Genomic DNA, 19,701 nt, shown 5'->3' on the forward strand with positions numbered 1-19,701 from the left:
AGTGGCATTATATATGCCCCCCAGAACAGAATTAAAATAGAAATTGTAACCAAAATAAATACCAGTGTGCAATATGTTGAAGAGGAATACTATTTCCTTTACAGTAATAAAAACAGTGTACTTCAAAAATAGAAAGCTACATTACACAAAATGAGGACTACTCTCTTTGGTCCATGTTGAACATTCAAAACTGGTTAAATTATTGGTTTCTTTAAAAAACTGTCAACGGCAAAACTGTCAACTTCAAATTATATTGCTAGCCATCATACACAGATTAGTTTAATAAACTCAGGATAACCCACGAAATTAAAGACAATAATTATTTTGAAGATTTTGTCCTGCAGTATAGTGGGGTTTTTGAGTCAAAATGAAATTTTGATCATACTGATAAATTGGAAGTGTGGAATGTTTAAATCTTAAACAGCAGCAGCTTCTAACAAAGCAGCAGAAGCTTCTTCACAGTAAATAGTATATTCAGTACTCCCCCCCAAAGATTAAATTGTGTTGATGTATTATTTGTTCTTTACTAGAAATTAATCATTAACAATGCAAGAATGTGCCTAGTGATACAATGCAGAGACAGGCAGAGCTATTTGAAGATAGCACTAAAAGATCCTGTGTGGACATCTGCACAACACAGTATTGTCCAAAGGGAACCAGAGTACCATCAGTGCCATTCACACACAAGATATCTTTGTAGCCTAACAGCAAGAGGGGAGGGTGGGGGAAAGTATCTGAAGTGATTTTCTTTTTCTTGGACAAGTTATATCTATTGTTACTGTGTGTAAAGCATAGAACACACCCAAAAACATCATTCATACATATATATACACACACACACACACATACTGCACTTTGACTAGAGCACCTTATCTTTAACAATGCTGTTCCTAAGGATGTGGAATGAAACTTCAAAGTTTCACAGACATAAGGCCACTTACTCACACTTCCTTTCACTGCTGGAGTTATTATGCAGTAAGTTCATGCTATGATCAAAGAACACTTCATAGACAAACTATTTGTCCTCATATATCCCTCACAAGAAATAGTTAAAAACAATTTTCAATCAAATACATAACTTTGTCTCTGTTAAGTCACTTAGGCATTATATTATCTGCCTATTCATTGTTGCCAGGCAATAATGCCATATAAAGCAGAGACAACTAAGCACCTAACAATGTTTTAAAAGTGATTACAATGACCTGTGCAATAGAAATTATTTGAAGGAAGGTAACTTAACATCCGCAAAGATGCCTCCTTGTCAAAGGAAGAAAGTTACAATGGCAACAATTTAACTGGCACTGCAATTAAAACAAAGAAAGGAGCTCATCAGTAAAAGTTTTGTATATGCATTTCATAGATTAGCAGTAGTCCGTTATAGTTTAACATAGTGAAAGACATGCTACCACTGATGAATGGCTTGCTAATAGCCTCGTACAATAAATAAGTATTGAGATGCTCAAGGAAATTTGGAAACTGGGAAGTAGTTTAAGTGTGAGGTAAAGTCATGAGACAATATAAATTACTGAATACAGTGCTTCATGAAACGGTTGGTTTTGATCCAGACAAGCATTTCCAGGTTGTCAAACAAATGTTTTAATGTCTGTGAGTAAGACATTATAATAAATAACCAAATTAATTAGAAATAGCAAAAGCAGAACAAGAATAAAGATATGGTAATTTTTTTAAAATTCTCTCCCCTAAAAATATATGTAACAAGGCACATTAGGAGAAATATCTTCAATTATTTTATTATTCAATTTGACTTAAATACCTGAAAACAGTTTTCTCATAATTTAAGACAATGGGGAGAAGTTTAAATTGCCATTTACAGATGTAATAATTTCATTGTCTACTAAAGTGCAACAATTGTTATGCCAAAAAAGTATCAGCAGAAAGTAAAAAAACCACAAGACAAATAACCCAAACCATGGAAAAAAAAGTTTTTGAAGACATTCAAAATAATAAGAGTATGTGTATTCAGCCACACTTTAAAGCAATTCCAAGCCAAAATATAACACTGAGAAGGTTTATAAACCTATATTTCACTTTGTTCCCTGCAAAGCCCATAACTTTGCACATATTTCTAAACAAGACTTAAATACTTCTAAATAAAAAAAAATATTAGCGTCCTTAGCACTTTTAAAAGAAAACAGTTTGTGGAGTAAAATAAAGGCAGATGGGTTAATTCATTATAATATTTTGAAGCACTAAGCAATATGGCTGGATTGTAAGTTATATTTTAACCATGTTTTTATCTGTGCAGTATGTGCCAGTGGTTTCAACAGTCCTGAAAGTCTTTTTGACATCTTAACAGCAAAACCTTTGAGCAATTTAGTCTTCCTGTCAGCATTAAAAGCTGACTGCTGAAAAGCATTCAGTTGAGGAAAGATGTAAAAGACTCCTTATTCCTCACACAGAACTTTGTGCCCTTTACATTTTGCATTTCATAAATAATTAGACTTAAAACTTCTATTCACTCCAAAACGTTCACATTTAAGACATTTCACATGCACACCACTACTGTCCCTTTTAAACTAGAAAAGCACAAACTCTACAGAAACCTAAGTATTTGAAAGTTCCAGGTATCTTAATCTTTCCAAAGATACAAAGTGTTCAGAAACAAGGTAGTAAATACATTAGCACTGCCCCACTTCCAAACTTTTTGAGTATAGTAACTATTTTATTAAACTCAACATTTTTGTTCAGTAGAAAACCAGTATATCATTTTTTTATCCCTTTCCCTTTTCCTCATAGGTGTATTCTCTAGAAGTCTGTTATATTTATGTGTTCTTTAAAGAATACATGTAGGGTTAAGAGTCTTATCAGTGCTTGAATAAATATAGGGAGCTTATTTGCAACAAGTAGCCTTTCTGAGATTTTCAGAAGGGCTGGTAACCATCTGTATGTTCAAGACAAAATAATTCCAAGGGAAGCATGAATTTAAGATTGTACTTAGAAACCCTCATAACAGTCTCCTTAAACTACTCATTTCTGACAAGCTAAAGCCATGAAGAAATTATGTGCTGAGCTTCAGAAAACTGCCATGAGCCATTCTATACATAGTGCTAATTACATCAGGGTTGCTAAAACTGTGGTTCTTAAACTCCATTAATATTCATCTACACTTCAAAACAGACCTAACAGTTGGTTTTAATACTGAATAAGAACATTCAGCATTCAGAGAGATTCTGCTAATACAAAAGTCAGTTATCTTGCTATTTTACCTGAATTCAAGTAGAATGTATGTTCACAGCATTCTTCTATAATTACAACTTCAAAGCTTACCCAACCAACAGTTAAGAATTAAACTCCAAGTTTGGCACGTACAGCAATTTTCAGGAGCATCCCTTTATTTATTACAACACTGTTAAGAACGATGATCCCATCACCAAGCATTAACCTGACTGGCAGCTATTCAAGGTGCTTTATCTCAACTTCGCACACATAGATGGCACCTTGCCTATGATTGAGGCACATCAGGTGCAGTGCAGAAGTACAACAGTTCAGACACTAGAGGACAGTCTGTTCATTTGGCTGAACCTCTAGATTTGTAGTGCAGGTTCCACATAGCTTCCTTTCTCTTGCGCTAGAATTCAAGTTCGTAAGCTGATGAATCCGCTTTAAGGAAGCTTCTCTTCAGATTAAAGATTTCTTTAAAATAGTTGATTTTTCTCCGCTTTCACATAAGTCTCAAAGCGTTGCAAGAATTCTTGAAAATGAGATAATTAATGTCAGCACTGTCTGTCCAACACCAAAGACAAGAGCTTCTAAGGGAGCCATATTCTTCCCTGCTACTCTGTAAATTCCAGCTACTGCAGCACCTAAGAATTACAAGAAAAACAATGATCAAATCACAGAAATAAAGCCAAGGCTGAAATATATGATAAATTTACTGTGTCTACATATCAGCTATTTATAAAACATTACCAAACGCTGTATTACTTCATGGCATTATAGAATTACTAGTCTTGCTTGTATTTTTCTAGTTGTTATGAAAGTCCTTCAGGAATTATTTTCCCAGCTGAACCAGATTAACTTTTCCAACATCACTTTGATTTAAGAAAATTCAATCTTGCCATTTCCCTGTAGACATCTCCAAATCTTTTTTACATTTTTGCCTTCTGCTAATTTGAAAAGGTAGCAAAAGAATCCTTTAAAAACTGACCAAGTCCAAAGTGTGGTTTAATAGCGCTTGTATAGGCAGAGAGAAGACAACAACAGTAAAACTGCTAGTGTCTACAAAATAACTGTAAACACTTACATCTATCAGCTTCATTTAATATTTCGGTTGAATAACTTGGTCATATTGTGTCAGTTTAGTTTTGACTTAAACTACTGAATTGTTAACAACTGTTTAGCAAATCAAGCAAAACATGAAAGAGATCAAGCATCGCATTGCTATCCATGAATGTGTATGAGAGGAAATTTCTAACCAATATGATTAGATTTTGAGCTATAACACATTAACAATTAAGAGACCATTTTTCTTGTACAGTTGTGTGCAAATTTCCATTTAAAGTATAACATCAAATGGCCAGGATAAACCAGAAACAAAATACTGCACTGTAAACAAAGCCAGGTGCTACTAACTCCCTTCTACTGTCTTTCACATGCTGAATTTATCCCACGCATTTGAAGAACAAAAGTCAGAGCAAATGGATAGCTGTGATGTCTTGGAGCAAATACCCGAGAAAAAGATCAGCCAAAAAAATAACATGCCAATGATGAATAACATTTTCTGCTCAAACAACTTCTGAGCCTTTTAAGGATACTAAAATGTTCATTCAAAGAAGAAATACAGGCTTACATACAGCTGTGTTCATAGGCAGAAATTTTACTCAATCCAACCCTCAAAAGTTCACCTAGAACAAAGCTTTTATTTAATACTTTCTGAACTAGTATTTTCTATGAAGTGCTTGCTCTCTTTGCCTAAAGAACAAACATTAAGTGCGATATGGAAATACATTAAGTCCCAACAGATTTTCTGAAAGTACAATCTGTATCTGAATATAATCTGATATCTTAAAAAAGTAACACCTTGTTTTTACAAAAATTTTAGGAAAAGTAGAATTCACTAATAATTGTGGCCATAACAGTAATTATAAACATTATTAATGAGACTGTTAAGTGAAAAAGCTTTGGGTTTTTTTGGTGGTGGTGGTTTTTTTTTTTTTTTTAAAAACCATATTCTGTAAAGTATATTTTGTCAGAACTATCACTCAGCTACCTTGCATAAGCTTTTCCATTTGTTCCTTGACTACCTGCTGTCAAAAACTGAATGAGATCCTTTAGACTGAGCCCAGTACTGACATTAAAATTATTTTGGTGATTGGAACTCTCAAAGTGAATTCAAATCAGCCAAATTGGGATACCAGAATTTGATGGTATTAGTTAATCAATAACAGAAATTTTTGGCTTCTTGAGAAAACACTGAGATATTCTGGAAAATATCAATAATAAAAACATAAAAATTTGGTAGTTTGATAATTATGTATTTATACTCATCAAATAACAGTGTGCAATACAACCTGTAATGCATAACCCAGCACAATTGGTATAGAGCCACAGTATACTACAATAGGCTGCCAATGAGGGAAATGAGAATATCTCACCAAAAAGGAGTGTGATTGGGAAGAGGAGGAAGAACAGACCCTTCTGGATGAAATACAACTAAAATCCTTGCCTCCAACTGCCTGACATTTATCTGTTCTTGGTTTTGTGTGGGTTTTTTTTTTGGACAGTATCCACTGCTATTTAGTAAGTTTTTTATACCTTTTTTATAACCATTAAGTTCTGTGATTTTTCAAAGCCTAGAAACTGAGGGTTTTCCTGCTTTTCTATATGCTGGTAAAAACATCCCAGAAGGCCAGAAAGTTTGAAAGATCTACCTGAGCAAAATTAAGCCTGCATTATTTAATAATCTATACTGCATTCATTCACCTACACAAACTATGCAGAGGACTGGAAACACAAAATGGAAATTGAAGTCAGTTTGCTCTCTCAATTTCTTAAGCATTGGACCAGGCACATCCAAACAACTAAATACTTCAACTTGCATCCCAGTTTGCAGCACAATAGCTAATAAAAATCCTCTCTTTAATATTTTATCACTATAATTTGTCTTCAGAAGCTCCCCACAGAATTGTTTTCAGTATGAAACAACCTAGTGCTGTCCAGAAACAAAAATACCCGAAAGTAAAAGTATTTGGCTAACCAAGTTGCAACGCTCAGTGCAATACCTTTGGGAACAGCATAACAAGTTTACAGTTTAAGCTTGGAGAAATTCTCAGGTGAATTTACACATAAACAGTACTGCTTACTTGTTAAATGTTTTGATTTGCAAAACTGGATGCCAAAGATACAACTGTGTTGCTCCTCTTTTTATGCATAGATAAAAGACACAAAGTACTTTCATTTGAGAAACACTAAACCTGAACCTTCCCCACCACAGAATACTGTAAAAGTCTCTGCTTAGATATTCCAGCATCACATTTCCTATCTTCTGTTCTTCAGAAATGCTCATGCACGACTGACCTTATAACAGGGCCACTGCCATTTTAATCATAGGACAAAAATCAGCATAACATGTAATGTAAGGCACTCAGCTGGTTCCACCTCACCTTAGCAAAAAAAAAAAGTAGAGTTATACTGAACTATACTGTGTTAAATGATGGAAAATCTAGGCTGAGAAATACATAGCAATTAAACCCTTTTGAGGAAAGTCTTAACGAAACTTTTCATGAAATTTGCATTTTTATTTAACCTTGAAAACCAACAGGCAAGAAGGATTTTTAGTAGCAATAAGAAATAATCTGTCACAAATCATCCATTAATGTGTTCAAAGCTGAAGTGGTACCACTATCCTGATAATCTGGGCAGTGCACAGAAAAATGGGAATGAAAGGCAGCAAGGCTTGCCTACAGTTTAAGATTATATGATGGTCACTAGATTTACAGTTCCTTACCCTCAAAGGCCTTTCAAGTTAGACCATCTTGTCAACAACACTGAAGATCTTTGGGCAGAAACTACTGCTCAAGTTACACAGGTTCCATTCAACCCATTGATTCTAATGTTGAGAACTCCTTACCAGCATTGTTTCAGATAACAAAGCACAAGCTTCTTTCCTGTGAAAATAATATTCGCTATTTCTTTCCCTGCCCTCCCCCCAACTGAAAACTCACCATGCTCCTATTTGCTTGGGAAAGCTACTGTATTCTGTAAGTTAGATAAAAGTAGCTGGATATGATAAAGCCGAAGACTGAATAACATGTCCTACTGATCTTATGGCACATATTTCAGTATTGATACTGATAATGGAATTTCTTAGGAAAGATGGAAAAACAGTATCTGATACCAATAACTAGTTGAAAACAGCTAAGCAGCATTTCCTCAAAACGCTCTTGGCAAAATCATTTGTGCGCCATATTTGGCCTGGTGTAACACTTCTGCACTTTGCTACATAAAATAATCCTGCTTTCTGCAATGTTTTAATGATGAGTATAGGTTTTAACTATAGCTCTCTGAATCTTTCAGCATGCTGCTTTAACAGAAAAATGGTTAGCATCTTATCTGTGGATACAATGTCAAGAAATATAAAATGCCTACCACTCAAGATACATTTTAGACATTAGACTAACACCATAGATGCCCTTGCCAAAGAGCATTTTACCTAGAACAACAGCAGAGCTTAATTTTTTTTTTTTGGGGGGGAAAAGTCTAATGGCCTTCCTCCCTCTTTCCTCCCTGCCCCAAATAAACTATAAAGTAACATTACAGCCAAGCCAAGACTGGAAAGTTCTTTCAAATCCATGAGCCAACTGTAACTTCTGAAAACAAACAAGTTTTCTTAGTTGTAAATCACCTACACTGCATCTTTATTTCTTTTAAAAGAGAAACATCCTATCCAGGTGCAATTTAAAAACCTCCAGCAGGCCCAAGGAAATGAGCAGGCAGTCAGCCTTGCAATCAATGGAATCAGGACTTCATTTCAAAAAAACACTCGTGGCTTTAATGGTACTAAGAGGTGATCTTGATCAGAATCTTTGACAAAAGAATCTGCAACAAGTATGGTAGGACAGGACTGCTCTTCCTGATCCCAAAAATATATTACCTGCTGAGCATACCTTTTGAATAGCTTGGTGCCAAATGTTTCCAAAATGAAAGTGTAGGATGATTTCTGCACTCCTCTGACAATTTGTAGTAGTTTTATCTTTACACAATAGAAAAGCAACTCAGCTGTCATTAGGATAGCTATATAACCAAGGCAAAATCCTTAATAACAATTAACAAATGACTAAGAAAAAGGGTTTTTTCTTTTTAAAAGTTAGATGTAAAATAAAATAAAAAACCAAAAGACAGACTTACTGGTTATCATTGCTCCAGTTATAGAACCCAGAAATCCAACGCTGACCACAATGACAGAGATCAGCCTCCCCTGCCTATGCCTCTGCAGCATCACAAACATTAATACTCCTACAGCACCATGGACAAAGAGAGAGGAGAAGAGAGCCCAGAGGAAAACCCAGTACCACATCTCTGAAAGAAAGCAGTCAAATAAAGGGTTAATATTTCTGAGACAAGAACTTTATAAGTAAGAAACTTTAAAACATTGCAGACAATCAACAGTAAGAGAAAAGCAATACTGATTTCCACCTTAAGAGGAATCAATGTGACAACATCAGCATATGCTCGGACACTTCCCCCTTTTAGCAGTCTATCATAAAGGAGTAACTCTATTATGATAAAATTATAAAAAGGATTCTGGCACAATTCTTCATTCAGATGTATTATTACAAGTAGTCCATCATTCTTATTATGGTTTCTTTAAACGTTAATTGCAATTTCTTACTATGTGTTGTAACTACTCCTGCGGAATGAAGTATTCTCTGAAACAAAGACTGAACCAGGAAGGAGTCAAGGATTGTTTTGGTTTTGTTTGTTTTACAAGAAGAGACAGCATCAGGTAACATCAAATGGGAAAACTGACATTAAGGACTTCAGTTTATCTACCCAGGAGCTGTAATAGTGTGTTCCATCAAATTATCTTCAAAGGCACAAATAAAAACATTACAATTTTAACAAGAAATTTTAACACACCTAACTCCTTGCTTCTAATTGCTTAGAACAGAACTTCATACAGACAGGTAGTCACTACTATTTAAATTACTAAGCAAGGACAAGAGATCATGAGAATATGTGGAGTATAAACATTTCTCTGAAGAACGGCAGACATGATCATTACCTTCAAAGAAAAGAGCAGGAACCATCAATGAAGCTACGTAAGAATTAAAGAACCTCTCTCACTTGGTAGTAATTTTCTAAAAACATTTACTGTAACTCAAAAGGGTGGCAAAATCCAAGAAAAAGGGAAAAAAATTTTTTTTTTTAGCCAACTACAGTAGGTATATATCATCACAGAATTCAGCAAATTGGGGCACATTTTCCTGATTGATATAACCCCATGAAACTAATTAATTCAGAGCTTTTGCTGCAGTTCTGCCTCAGAAAAATAATAGTTTCCTTACAACAGCGGGATACTTGCTGTTTATGAGGTGAGCCTGTATTATTGCAGCTTGACACACATCAGTCATTTGAGCAGAAATATGACCCAATTAGCTAACTTAAATACTTAGCAGCTCAAACAAAACATACTGTGAAAGGATGCTTGCTACACAATAACCACAGCCCTTTGAGTCCAACGTCAATATTGTATGCATATCCATAGCACAAACACAGAGTTTAAGCTTTTTCATTTAGCAGTATTTTGAGAGTATACTCAACCCTTCCCTTTTCACAGACATAAAATGCAAAACTATGTCACAGGACTTCCAACTCCTCTAAATTATGGTAACCAAAAGACTCTCTTAAGAGAGCAGCAAGGAAGGTGGGTGGTAAATCTACATTCAATTAATACTTCAGCTGTAGTTCAATATGTAACTTTTCTTTCTGAGTGCTTGGATATATGCACACACATATTGAGGGTGGCTCCAAGCAGCTCTCCTCAGATCCTCCATCCCTTCACCCCTGGCCCCAAGTTGGTGCCAAAAATCTTTGCAAAAGGATAATGACCACAGTACTGTTCCACTAAATGTCTCATCATTCTCAGAAGCTACTGTGACAGAACAGTGGCAAGAGTGCCAAGTAATCACTCTACAAATACACGAAAAACTCCTTCACTAACATTAAGAAAGATTGATTGCTGATCTAATCTGCCATGGTCATGGATAATTCGGGAGGGGAACCTCTCCTGCAATCCTAACAGGCCTTGTCTGTTACTAGTACAGCTTGAGTGTTCCCATTGTTTTTTTTTTCTAGTGGAAGCAAATAAGCAAGGACATTAGCCAAAGGATCTATCAATATAGCACCTAGCAGCCCTGCTAGACCTACAGTTTGACTATAGGGTAATAAGCCTTAGAAGATGGGGAAAAAAGCTTACTTTCCTGCAAACGTAAATCACACACAACTTCAGGCAGGAAAACTCCATTAGGAAGGAACACTTTCATTCTTTTAGGGTATATCAGAGGAGCTACCAGGGAAGACTCTTTCATTGAAAGATGTCACAAAACCAGATGCCTAACAGCTCAAAACACTATTCTATCAAAATGATAACAACTAAGCTCCTGTCCCATGGGAGATAATTTCCTTGAGCACCAAGTAGACTGCTAGCAGATACTTAATAAACATTAGAGGTATGGACTGAGCAGACTACAGTTCAGCAATAGACTGAACAGGTCCTCAAGTCTCAACTGTTTTGGCAACACTGGCAGCAAAAAAACACAAGGTCTATGTTCCACTTTACCATGTGAATAGCCATGAAGAACAAAAGTTAGAGGAAAGAACTCTAATACGGGAATTAAGAATGTATCCAGTAGGCAAGAGCAAGCATCTCCTTGCTTGCACACGTTGATCGCTGAAGACCTTCAATCCTAGAAGATATTATGTGCATATCTTAGAACTTCCATTTTAGTTCTCCACAGTAACATGGTTGAGTCCATCTCCCAGATTATTCAGAGACGCACGAAACTAAACTGCTGGCAGGTGAATGTGATGCTGAATGCACTTGTTCTTACACAGAAGAGGATGTTTTGCCTTGTTTGCCAGTAAATACTGTAGTGGAGATGCTACTTATTTTCTGGACACAGCACCCTTACCTGCAATTAAGTCTGTCACACAATTTTCATACCACTCAGATTATACTGATATGCAAAATACTCAGTAAAAGAGAGGCCTGGATCATCAGGACAGAGTGCTGACAATGTTCTTGACCCAAACTTTCATTTCTCTTGACTAAGATGGATGCAAGAGATGAAACATCAACTGCCAAGAAAAAGTGCAATATTACTAGAGTAAAGATAACCTGATACCCCAGTGACGGACCCTGAGAATACATATTTCAAATCTGCAGTTGAAGAAAATGCTTGGTTCTTATGTAAAATTACATGACCACTGCAGGCTTCTAAGATTGCCGAACACTCCACAACTATGCCAACGGTGTATTGATTAGTATTATCCCATCAGTTCTTCCACAGCCTAAAAACAAACTTCTGGAAGGTGTGGTGGTGTGGATACTGAATTCAGGCAGATATCAACTGATTTCATAAAACTGCATCAGAATGAGACAAACTTGTCCCCATTTAACATGAAGCCCAAGAACAGAAGACTCAGTTATTTCAGGTGAGAGGGGACCTGTGATTATGGCAGCCTATTCAGTAGCCAGTTATTCTGAAGTGAACAGCCAATACATAGATATGCTATGGGGAGGAGAAGCAAAGCTCTTGATACTGTCTCTCTGCAAATGTATCTGAGGGACAGTCCCAGGACACTGAAAGCTGCACTTCCAGTCATTCCCTCCTAAAATGCCATTGCAGCTGAAAAGTTTGAAACTAGATCAAGAAAGTCTGTTGGAATCTGTCTCTGTTAGACACTGTTATTCCCTGTAATTTCCACAGGGTTTACCAGGCACTGCATCACCTTTTAAGAAATCAGTGTTTGTGGTCATTGTTGACCCTCACCAGGTAGAAAAGGCAATTGATTTACAGTCTTGGGAAGACTTATTAGGACAACTGCATTTTTAGAAGAAAAGGAAAGGTTTATGGGAAGGCTAACTACTCCCCTGTAACTAAGAAACCAAAAATATTTACAAACCCTTACACAACAAAATAGCTGCATAGTGAGCAACTATTTTAGGTCTTATTTACATTCCAAATAAAGCTCAAGGAAAATCAGCATCACCCCTCACTTTAATTTTAGGGCAGGAGACATGAGAATAGAACCAGCCCCAAATGTCCTGTTGGATAAAGGAATATAAACTTGAGTTCTTTGGTACACACTTTCTTCTCCTACTCTTTAAAAGCAACATGCATATTGAATGCATTAAAAAGGAAATTAGAGAACATCCAGAAATACTGCTTGTTCTACACAAATGCAGCTGTAGCATTTAAAGAAACCAGTTATAAATCATCACTTCAGAGGCTTAGGTTTCCAAGTCAATAGCATTGTAAAGTCAGTGACACAAGAAATACTGGTAGTGTTACACATACCTGCAATAACCCAGTACCTTCTTATTATAAATTATTCATAATAGCTTATAATTTTGCCAAACTGACTGTAGATGCTAAAACTTGTAGGTGTTCACTTCAGAAGAATTGGAGGGGAGGGAGGGAACACCTTCACGTCCAGCTGAAGATAAGAGGGAGGGAAGGACCAAAGATTTGTTTATTTGGGAAGGAGACAGAAGGGGGAAGTGACAGGTGTGAACAGAAGGGTTAGGGACATAGGCCTGTGACACTTCGATTTGCAGAAGGCAGGCAGCAGGGTGAGGGACACAGCAAGCAGTTGAGGACTGGTTAACCGTCTCTATCCTGTAAGTAGGCTAATTACTTAGAGATCATCTTCAATTTGGAGTTGCTTTTTATTTGGGTAACTCCATCAAGTACATATGCTCTAGATTATCCACTCTCCACCAACTTACATATCTAAATTTGTTAAATGAAAGCAGCTGAAAAGCTTTTATTTACCACGTTACTAGACAGGGTTATGAGCAGAGAGACTAGAGGATTTTTGTTTTGTCCTCTCCCTCCCCTCACACACATTCTTGCTAAAGATTCTCACCTGCTGCAACAAGAACTAGATTTTAAAGGGAAGGAAGAGGAAAAGTCTCCCTGAACAGAAAACAAAGTACAGTTCTGCCACTGCATCTTGTGGTTGGAACTATTCTAGCATCTCCCCTCAGCACCAACATACCTCTAATTTACTAGAGATTTGTAATTTGGTTTTTCTTTTTTTTTTTTTGAATGGTTGATATTAGCAAGGAATAGGCAATAATTTATGTTGTTGCATCCCAATACAAAATAAAGAAAAAGGAATAATCACACTACTCAAATATTCTAGGATGATAGCTTTCCTAATTGTCATATGACAGTAGCATTTTAAAATCTGATATTAAAGAAGTTGAGAATTTGATCACACAAAGCTTTTTAATCATTGATTTAGATCATATCTTTCTCTTGCAAAGTTGGCTTTTCTAGTGAGGGACTCAATGAAACACAGCAACATATCTCCCCATAAAACTTATACAACATACAAAATTGGAGCCATTTATAATCATAATTTATGAACCTTTCATCAGTCACCTTTGTCATGTTAAAAAACCTGAAAGATCTGTAATTCAAAGAATCATATCAATTGACTATTTCACATAAATGTTTCTTGTTCTTCAGCTACAGACTACACATTTAGTAATAGACTGCATATTTATTAGCAGTTCTTCTGAATACAAAATTTTCTTTAGATTCCTGAATAGGCATCACCCACTTTGTGAAATCACCACCTCACTTCGTTAAAACACCACCTCAGTCCTCGAAGCTGAAATAGGACATATCTTTCAAACACCTTCCATAGGAAAGGCAGGAAGAGTCATCCTTTCTTATCCTCCTTTATTTACCCTTTTTATGCCTGATAGGTCAACACACTCACTTATTTACTTCTGCTCATTAACTAGGTCAGTGATGAAGACAACCAAGTAAGCTGTTTAGCATGGATGGACAGGGTAAGGAGGACAGCCAGCCTTTTAAGCAAACTGGAGGAGGCTTCAGGCTCCATAAACCTAGAGGACAACTTAGGCATTCTTATCCTGACAGGTTGAGGGCAAAGAACTTAATGCACAGGAATTTCTGAGTGAAAGAGTTCGAGGTTCACTAAAATTCAGTATCATCTAACTCCAGAATCATGATAAGAGATGACCCTCAAAAAAGTGTGCTAGAGTAACAATGAAGGAAGCAAAGAATGGGTTGAGGATAACACTGAGAGATGCCACTAGAAAATAGAGAAAGAGAACGTGGACCTCTGATCACAAACTGTCAAGACTTTGCTTGTTCAAAAATAACCGAGTAGTTGAAAGATTTACAATACCTATAAGGAGGAGGAAGTGAGACTGAAGTGTCTTAAGAACATCCTGGTACAAAAAACTATTTATGTCCTATGTACTGATTCATACTTTATGAGGTATAAACTTACCTACATGATCATCATTGCTATGTCGATAAAGAAACATGCTGTCAAAAATCCTCAGTCTTTGTGTAGCTATACTAATTAGCTTGCTCTTTTTGCACATACAGAGTACTTTGCTGCTATGGTAATAATGATTTAGCTTTATCTGACACAGAGCTCCAAATACTAACCTAGCCTCAGTTTATTTAGTCATGTCCCCATAGGGCTACCCTAAAGAGCCATGAATAAAATAAAACTTTAGAAAAACCTCCCAGCTTCCTCTGCTTGACCCTAAGAAAGTTTCAGAGTTTACTGTCAGTGTATCCAAATTACTTTAAGTAGCCAAAACACAACTTCTTTGTTTCAAAACTCCACAGTTGCCAAAGGAATGCACCTACGGGGAACTAGGAAAGATCCGGTACTTACTAGCTTACAAGCACAGTGACATCCAATCTATTGCATAGAAGCCACAGCTTTTCTACTAAGGACAACTGAGATCCATTTTTCAGGTTTATTTAAAATTCTTAGCACTTAACCACTATCTTAATCTTATCTTCAGTTTTCCCACTAGTTTTACTTGGGTGGGGACTTTTTCCTACCAGAAAAGCTGCAAGGCTCAAATAATTTGTAATTCATGCCCTATCACTCCAGTTTTAGAGTAATACATTGTTGATTTGAGTATTTACACTTAATTTGGGTATTTACACATACCATAGATACATATCATACATACACTATTCTTATGTACTATATATACACATTATACATATCATATTGGTGTAGGCCTACACAACCTTAAAGATTAGACTTGAGATTAGAAAAAGAGTTTTTAAAGCATGCTACAGTTTAGAATAACATTCATATAACTTCCAACTCATCAAAACTTGAATTTGCACTCCCTCAACAGCTTTATCTTGGGCAAATAAAAAAATGCAAAGTCAACACACAAAGTATATAAATGCTAAAATTTTCAGATATTATCTACATATATATGAACATGCTGTCCTACTGCCACTCAGCTTCAGTAAACATGGAGAACCTCCTTAGTCCTTCATCTTTGACAGTTTTCTTTTCCACTAATTCTTACCTTGTTTTGCCAGATGAATAATGATTGCCTATAACATTTCATAAATCAAGACTGATTACTCCAAAAGAAAGTATCTCTCTTGAGATTCTAATCTATATACGCAGGCTACCAATATTAACTACAGAGTTAAGTCAAGCAATAAGTATCTGTGCTGTGAATACAAAGATACAAATTTAAGTCAACAAGGTAGCACGTGTTGAAATTTGAATTAAGAAACTGTATAATGTTATATTTCTGCAGATTTACAAACTCAAAGCACTCAGATTAAGAAATGCCAGTATATTATACCTGCAAATGTAATTCAGCTCTTTACATGTTACAGTATTTTCTTCATCACTGGGTCCTTGCCTTAATTATTAACTGGCATTCTTGAAATTATCGGGACTATACAGTCAAATTGTTGTTTGGAGATGCTAAAGTTTTTGCTGCATTAAGTGGAAGAGAAGCACTTGCTGAAGAGCATTTAAATCATAAATTACAGTCTAGTCCTCTCAAGTTACAGGATAGGGAACAAAGACATAATCCAGATAATCAGGGACTTATTACAGGATGAAGCTTAGGAAAAAATATAACAGACAAGGAAGATCTTCTATGCGACACCCATAATCTCTTATAAATGTTCACTGTCAACAAATTCAGGAGTTATTACTGTCCAGCACTTTAAAATTATAGACTTTTATTTCAAAATGTATAAAAACAGTTGTGGAGTCTTCAGCTCATCACTTCGGACACTGGGGTGTGGGGAGGAGAAGAAAGATGACCCTGACTTTAGAAGTCATACAGTACAACACAAGTTTGTGGATGGTGTTTGTTTTTAGTTTTTTGGGTTTTTTGTTTTGTTTTGGTTTTTGGGGGTTTTTTTTTGTTTGTTTTTTTTTTTAATTCTGCATGCAGTGACACAGAAAGACTACATTCTCCCCCTACCTCCTCAGTGACTAATATAAAACCCATTCAGACCAGAAGCTTACATGTTTGGAACATGCAATAACAAGACATAAACAAAAAATTTGCATTGGTTACAGGAAGAGTAGAAATATTGCTAAGTTCTTTATTGTGGAGGTAGCCTTTAAACATAAATATTTATTTTAATGGGCACTCAAACTGGGACAGTTTTTTCAGTTCAGATTCAGCTATTTTCTGACCTGTTCTAGTAAACCCTGATCTACCACTAACTCTAAAACACAACCAGTCCATATAAAGGGGCTGTTCTTAGGATTTGCTGGAGGAGGTAAAACAGGGCCAGGTAAAAAGCTTCCTCTCCCATGGTTACTAGACCCTTATCTCCACCATTTACAGTAACACTCTTCTTCCTCCCAAGTGAAGGCAGAAAGATATGAAGCAAAGTACATCATGTTGGTGGGACAAGGTTTAGCTACAAAGAACAGCACTTGCCGCTTCGGCTATCACAGAGCATGACGTGTATGTGGCAGGAATGAAATTCTCTGTGGTCTCCTGGGCCATATATGAAAGACAATTTTTTTTTTAAATTGAACCTGAATCAGATATATGGTATAAAAATAATGGTTCAGCTTCTCATTAAGGGGGAAAAAAATCCCCAAAATTAAACCATTAATGTTTGAAGCACTTCCTGGTTGAGGCTGGAGTTCGTATCAGGTCCCTGTTGAAAGTTTTAGAAAATTAATGTATTTTTTAAGGATACGAGTTTGCTGATAAAACTTTACAACTTTGTGCAAACATAATCAACACTGTTTATCTAAAGAAGATAAGTTTTTACTTGTACAACTTAAAAGCCAAGTCCAGACCACAACTTTAAGTCCAAAAATAAACACAAAGCAATCTTAGAATATTCATGGATACTGTATATTTATGAATTTCTCTTCCCAGTACTCTGAAGAAGTTTCTCCTTATACTTGACAGAGATGCAAAAGGGAATGAATTAAGCAGTCAAACAAGATAACTCATTCACATACCTATTTTCTTAGCATGGAAAAACCAGAACTTCTGTTTTTGAACAAAGTTTACTTCTACATTTGGTAAGTATTTTAGGAAGGGTTTATGTAAGTTTAATAACAGTTATTCGTTAATATCAATTATTATTAGAAACAATCTCCTAAGGTGTAATCAGTAACAGTGTATCTTATATAGAAGCTTTTAAATCCAGTGAAAGTTGTTAACTGTCAACAGTCCATAAGAACATCCAGCACAACTGGTTATGGCTATAAGGACCACCTGCATTTAAGCACCAATTCAGAAACTGTAGTGCAACTACAACCGACACTGGCATTCTCCAACAATACTACGACAGATAATTATTTTTCATATTCTTTAAATTCAAAAGAAAAACCATTCCACATTAAAAATATCTTGTGTAACGTCTTGTTATATTGCAAAAACACCAAGAAACAAAACTGTTGCTTACTTAACCCTCAGCACTGAATTTCATAGAAACACCTAGGTAGCATAATGCTCTAGTAAGAAAAACTTTATAAAGGATGTCTGGCACAAAGAAAAGTTAAAGGAAAAAGTTAACAATGTATTTAAGAGTACAAATTTTATTTTTATCGTAAGTATGCAAAAATAACTCTTCAGAAAATGAGCTGTATTAGTGTGTCACCACACTAATACCTGGAAAATTTAATCATCAGAAACACATCTTAAAAAGTTCACAGATCAAACAATTAAAAAAAAAATCTGTATAACCTTTTTATTACATTAAAAAGTATCCTGGAAGTTAAAAGAACAAGAAAGAGAATAAAGCCTAAGATGATCACTTTCTGTTTGCTACAGCTTCAACTTCAGCTGCATCTCTATTTTTATCATACTTCTTCCACCCTGAATAGATTTTAAAAAAAAAAAAAATCTATCAATCATTAATATGGGGGGGAAAAATGGCATAAGACTCTTTCATAAATACTAGAATATTTTCACAAATATTAGAAGCATATCCTCTTTACTCAAGATTTTCCACTAATCTGTCACCACCTAATATACACCTATACAAAGTAGAAAGAATTTACTCAGTAACATCTCTGCTATTGACACCAAATCCCTCCTTATTCAGAGCTGGAAGCTTATGCTTTTCTTTACACCTGGACAGAACAGGTAATCAGAAGATACACCTCTCCACTATATGCTTTGGGTCTCACAGTAGTCCACACCCATTTTTCAGCATGAGACTGAGCAGAAAAAAAAGCCAGTTCTTGCCAAAGCTAGATAAAGCTCTCCTCTCCTAACAGAGAGGGAAGACCTGACTCTACTTTGGTTCACAGAACTTTTTCAGAACAGCTCAGTCTAAGAATCCCTGATGCTTAAGATTATGTCTATTTGTCAGCAAACACCTGTCACCCCATTAACTCCCATAGCTCTCATTGTCCAGGGGCATGGAGGTGGGTGGGTGGAGAAGTCCCTGCTTCTCACATTAATTTCTCTGGGTTTTTTTGATTGGTTTTTTTATGGCTTTCTGTCATGCCAATGAGCATATATCCACAAAAAAAAACCACTCCCCCCATCATACTCCAGCCTCCCATACATACTTATACATTCACACACCCATCAATTCGCTCATATACACATTACCTATACCATTAGCCTTTTATTATATACATACATACAAAAGTGAGTGAACACGTTCACATCATTAGCTCCTTTACTCATGCAGTTGTACCAGATCTCAGGTGCACACACCAGTCCTCCTAACACATAACACACAGACTCTTCTCGTTTCCCTGGACATACCAACCTCACACCCAAACCCTCTAAGCACGCACACACATTATATGGATGCTCACAGAACAAACATGTACACACACACACAGACTCAGGAACACAAACACCAGCCCTCCCTACGTGTAACACGCAGGGAGACCACCCCCAGCCCTACACACCGGTCCTACCCACGCCCTCCATTGTGTACCACGGGGCTCGCTCTCCAGTCACGGATCGGCTTCCCCCGGGTCCCCACGCTGACGGCACTACTTGCTCCCCCGCCCACAGGAGTGCACACACAAACCCACACAACTCTCCGCACTCCAGCCCCCTCGGCCCGCAGCTCGCCCCGCCGCCCCCACGCGTGTGCCAGAGCCAGCCTAACCTCCTCCCTGCATACCCACGCCCAGCCGCCGCCCAGTTACCGGTGAGGTTGCGGAGGACGGTGCCGTGTGCCC

General features: G+C 36.5%; 1 protein-coding gene across 1 annotated transcript; it reads right to left on the reverse strand.

Moving 5' to 3' along the window:
• Nucleotides 1–3,368: 3,368 nt before the first annotated feature.
• On the reverse strand, nucleotides 3,369–19,695 carry TMEM170B (transmembrane protein 170B). The gene is made up of 3 exons (XM_009578217.1): nucleotides 19,669–19,695; nucleotides 8,368–8,538; nucleotides 3,369–3,824 (listed from the first exon to the last, which is right to left on the reverse strand). Exons 2-3 carry the CDS (start codon nucleotides 8,534–8,536, stop codon nucleotides 3,694–3,696), a joined length of 300 nt encoding a protein of 99 aa, XP_009576512.1. The 5' UTR covers nucleotides 8,537–8,538; nucleotides 19,669–19,695; the 3' UTR covers nucleotides 3,369–3,693.
• Between the last annotated feature and the right edge of the window lie 6 nt (nucleotides 19,696–19,701).

The sequence above is a fragment of the Fulmarus glacialis genome, unplaced genomic scaffold, assembly GCF_000690835.1.
Source record: "Fulmarus glacialis isolate BGI_N327 unplaced genomic scaffold, ASM69083v1 scaffold7295, whole genome shotgun sequence".
In the NCBI taxonomy this organism is placed as follows: domain Eukaryota; kingdom Metazoa; phylum Chordata; class Aves; order Procellariiformes; family Procellariidae; genus Fulmarus; species Fulmarus glacialis.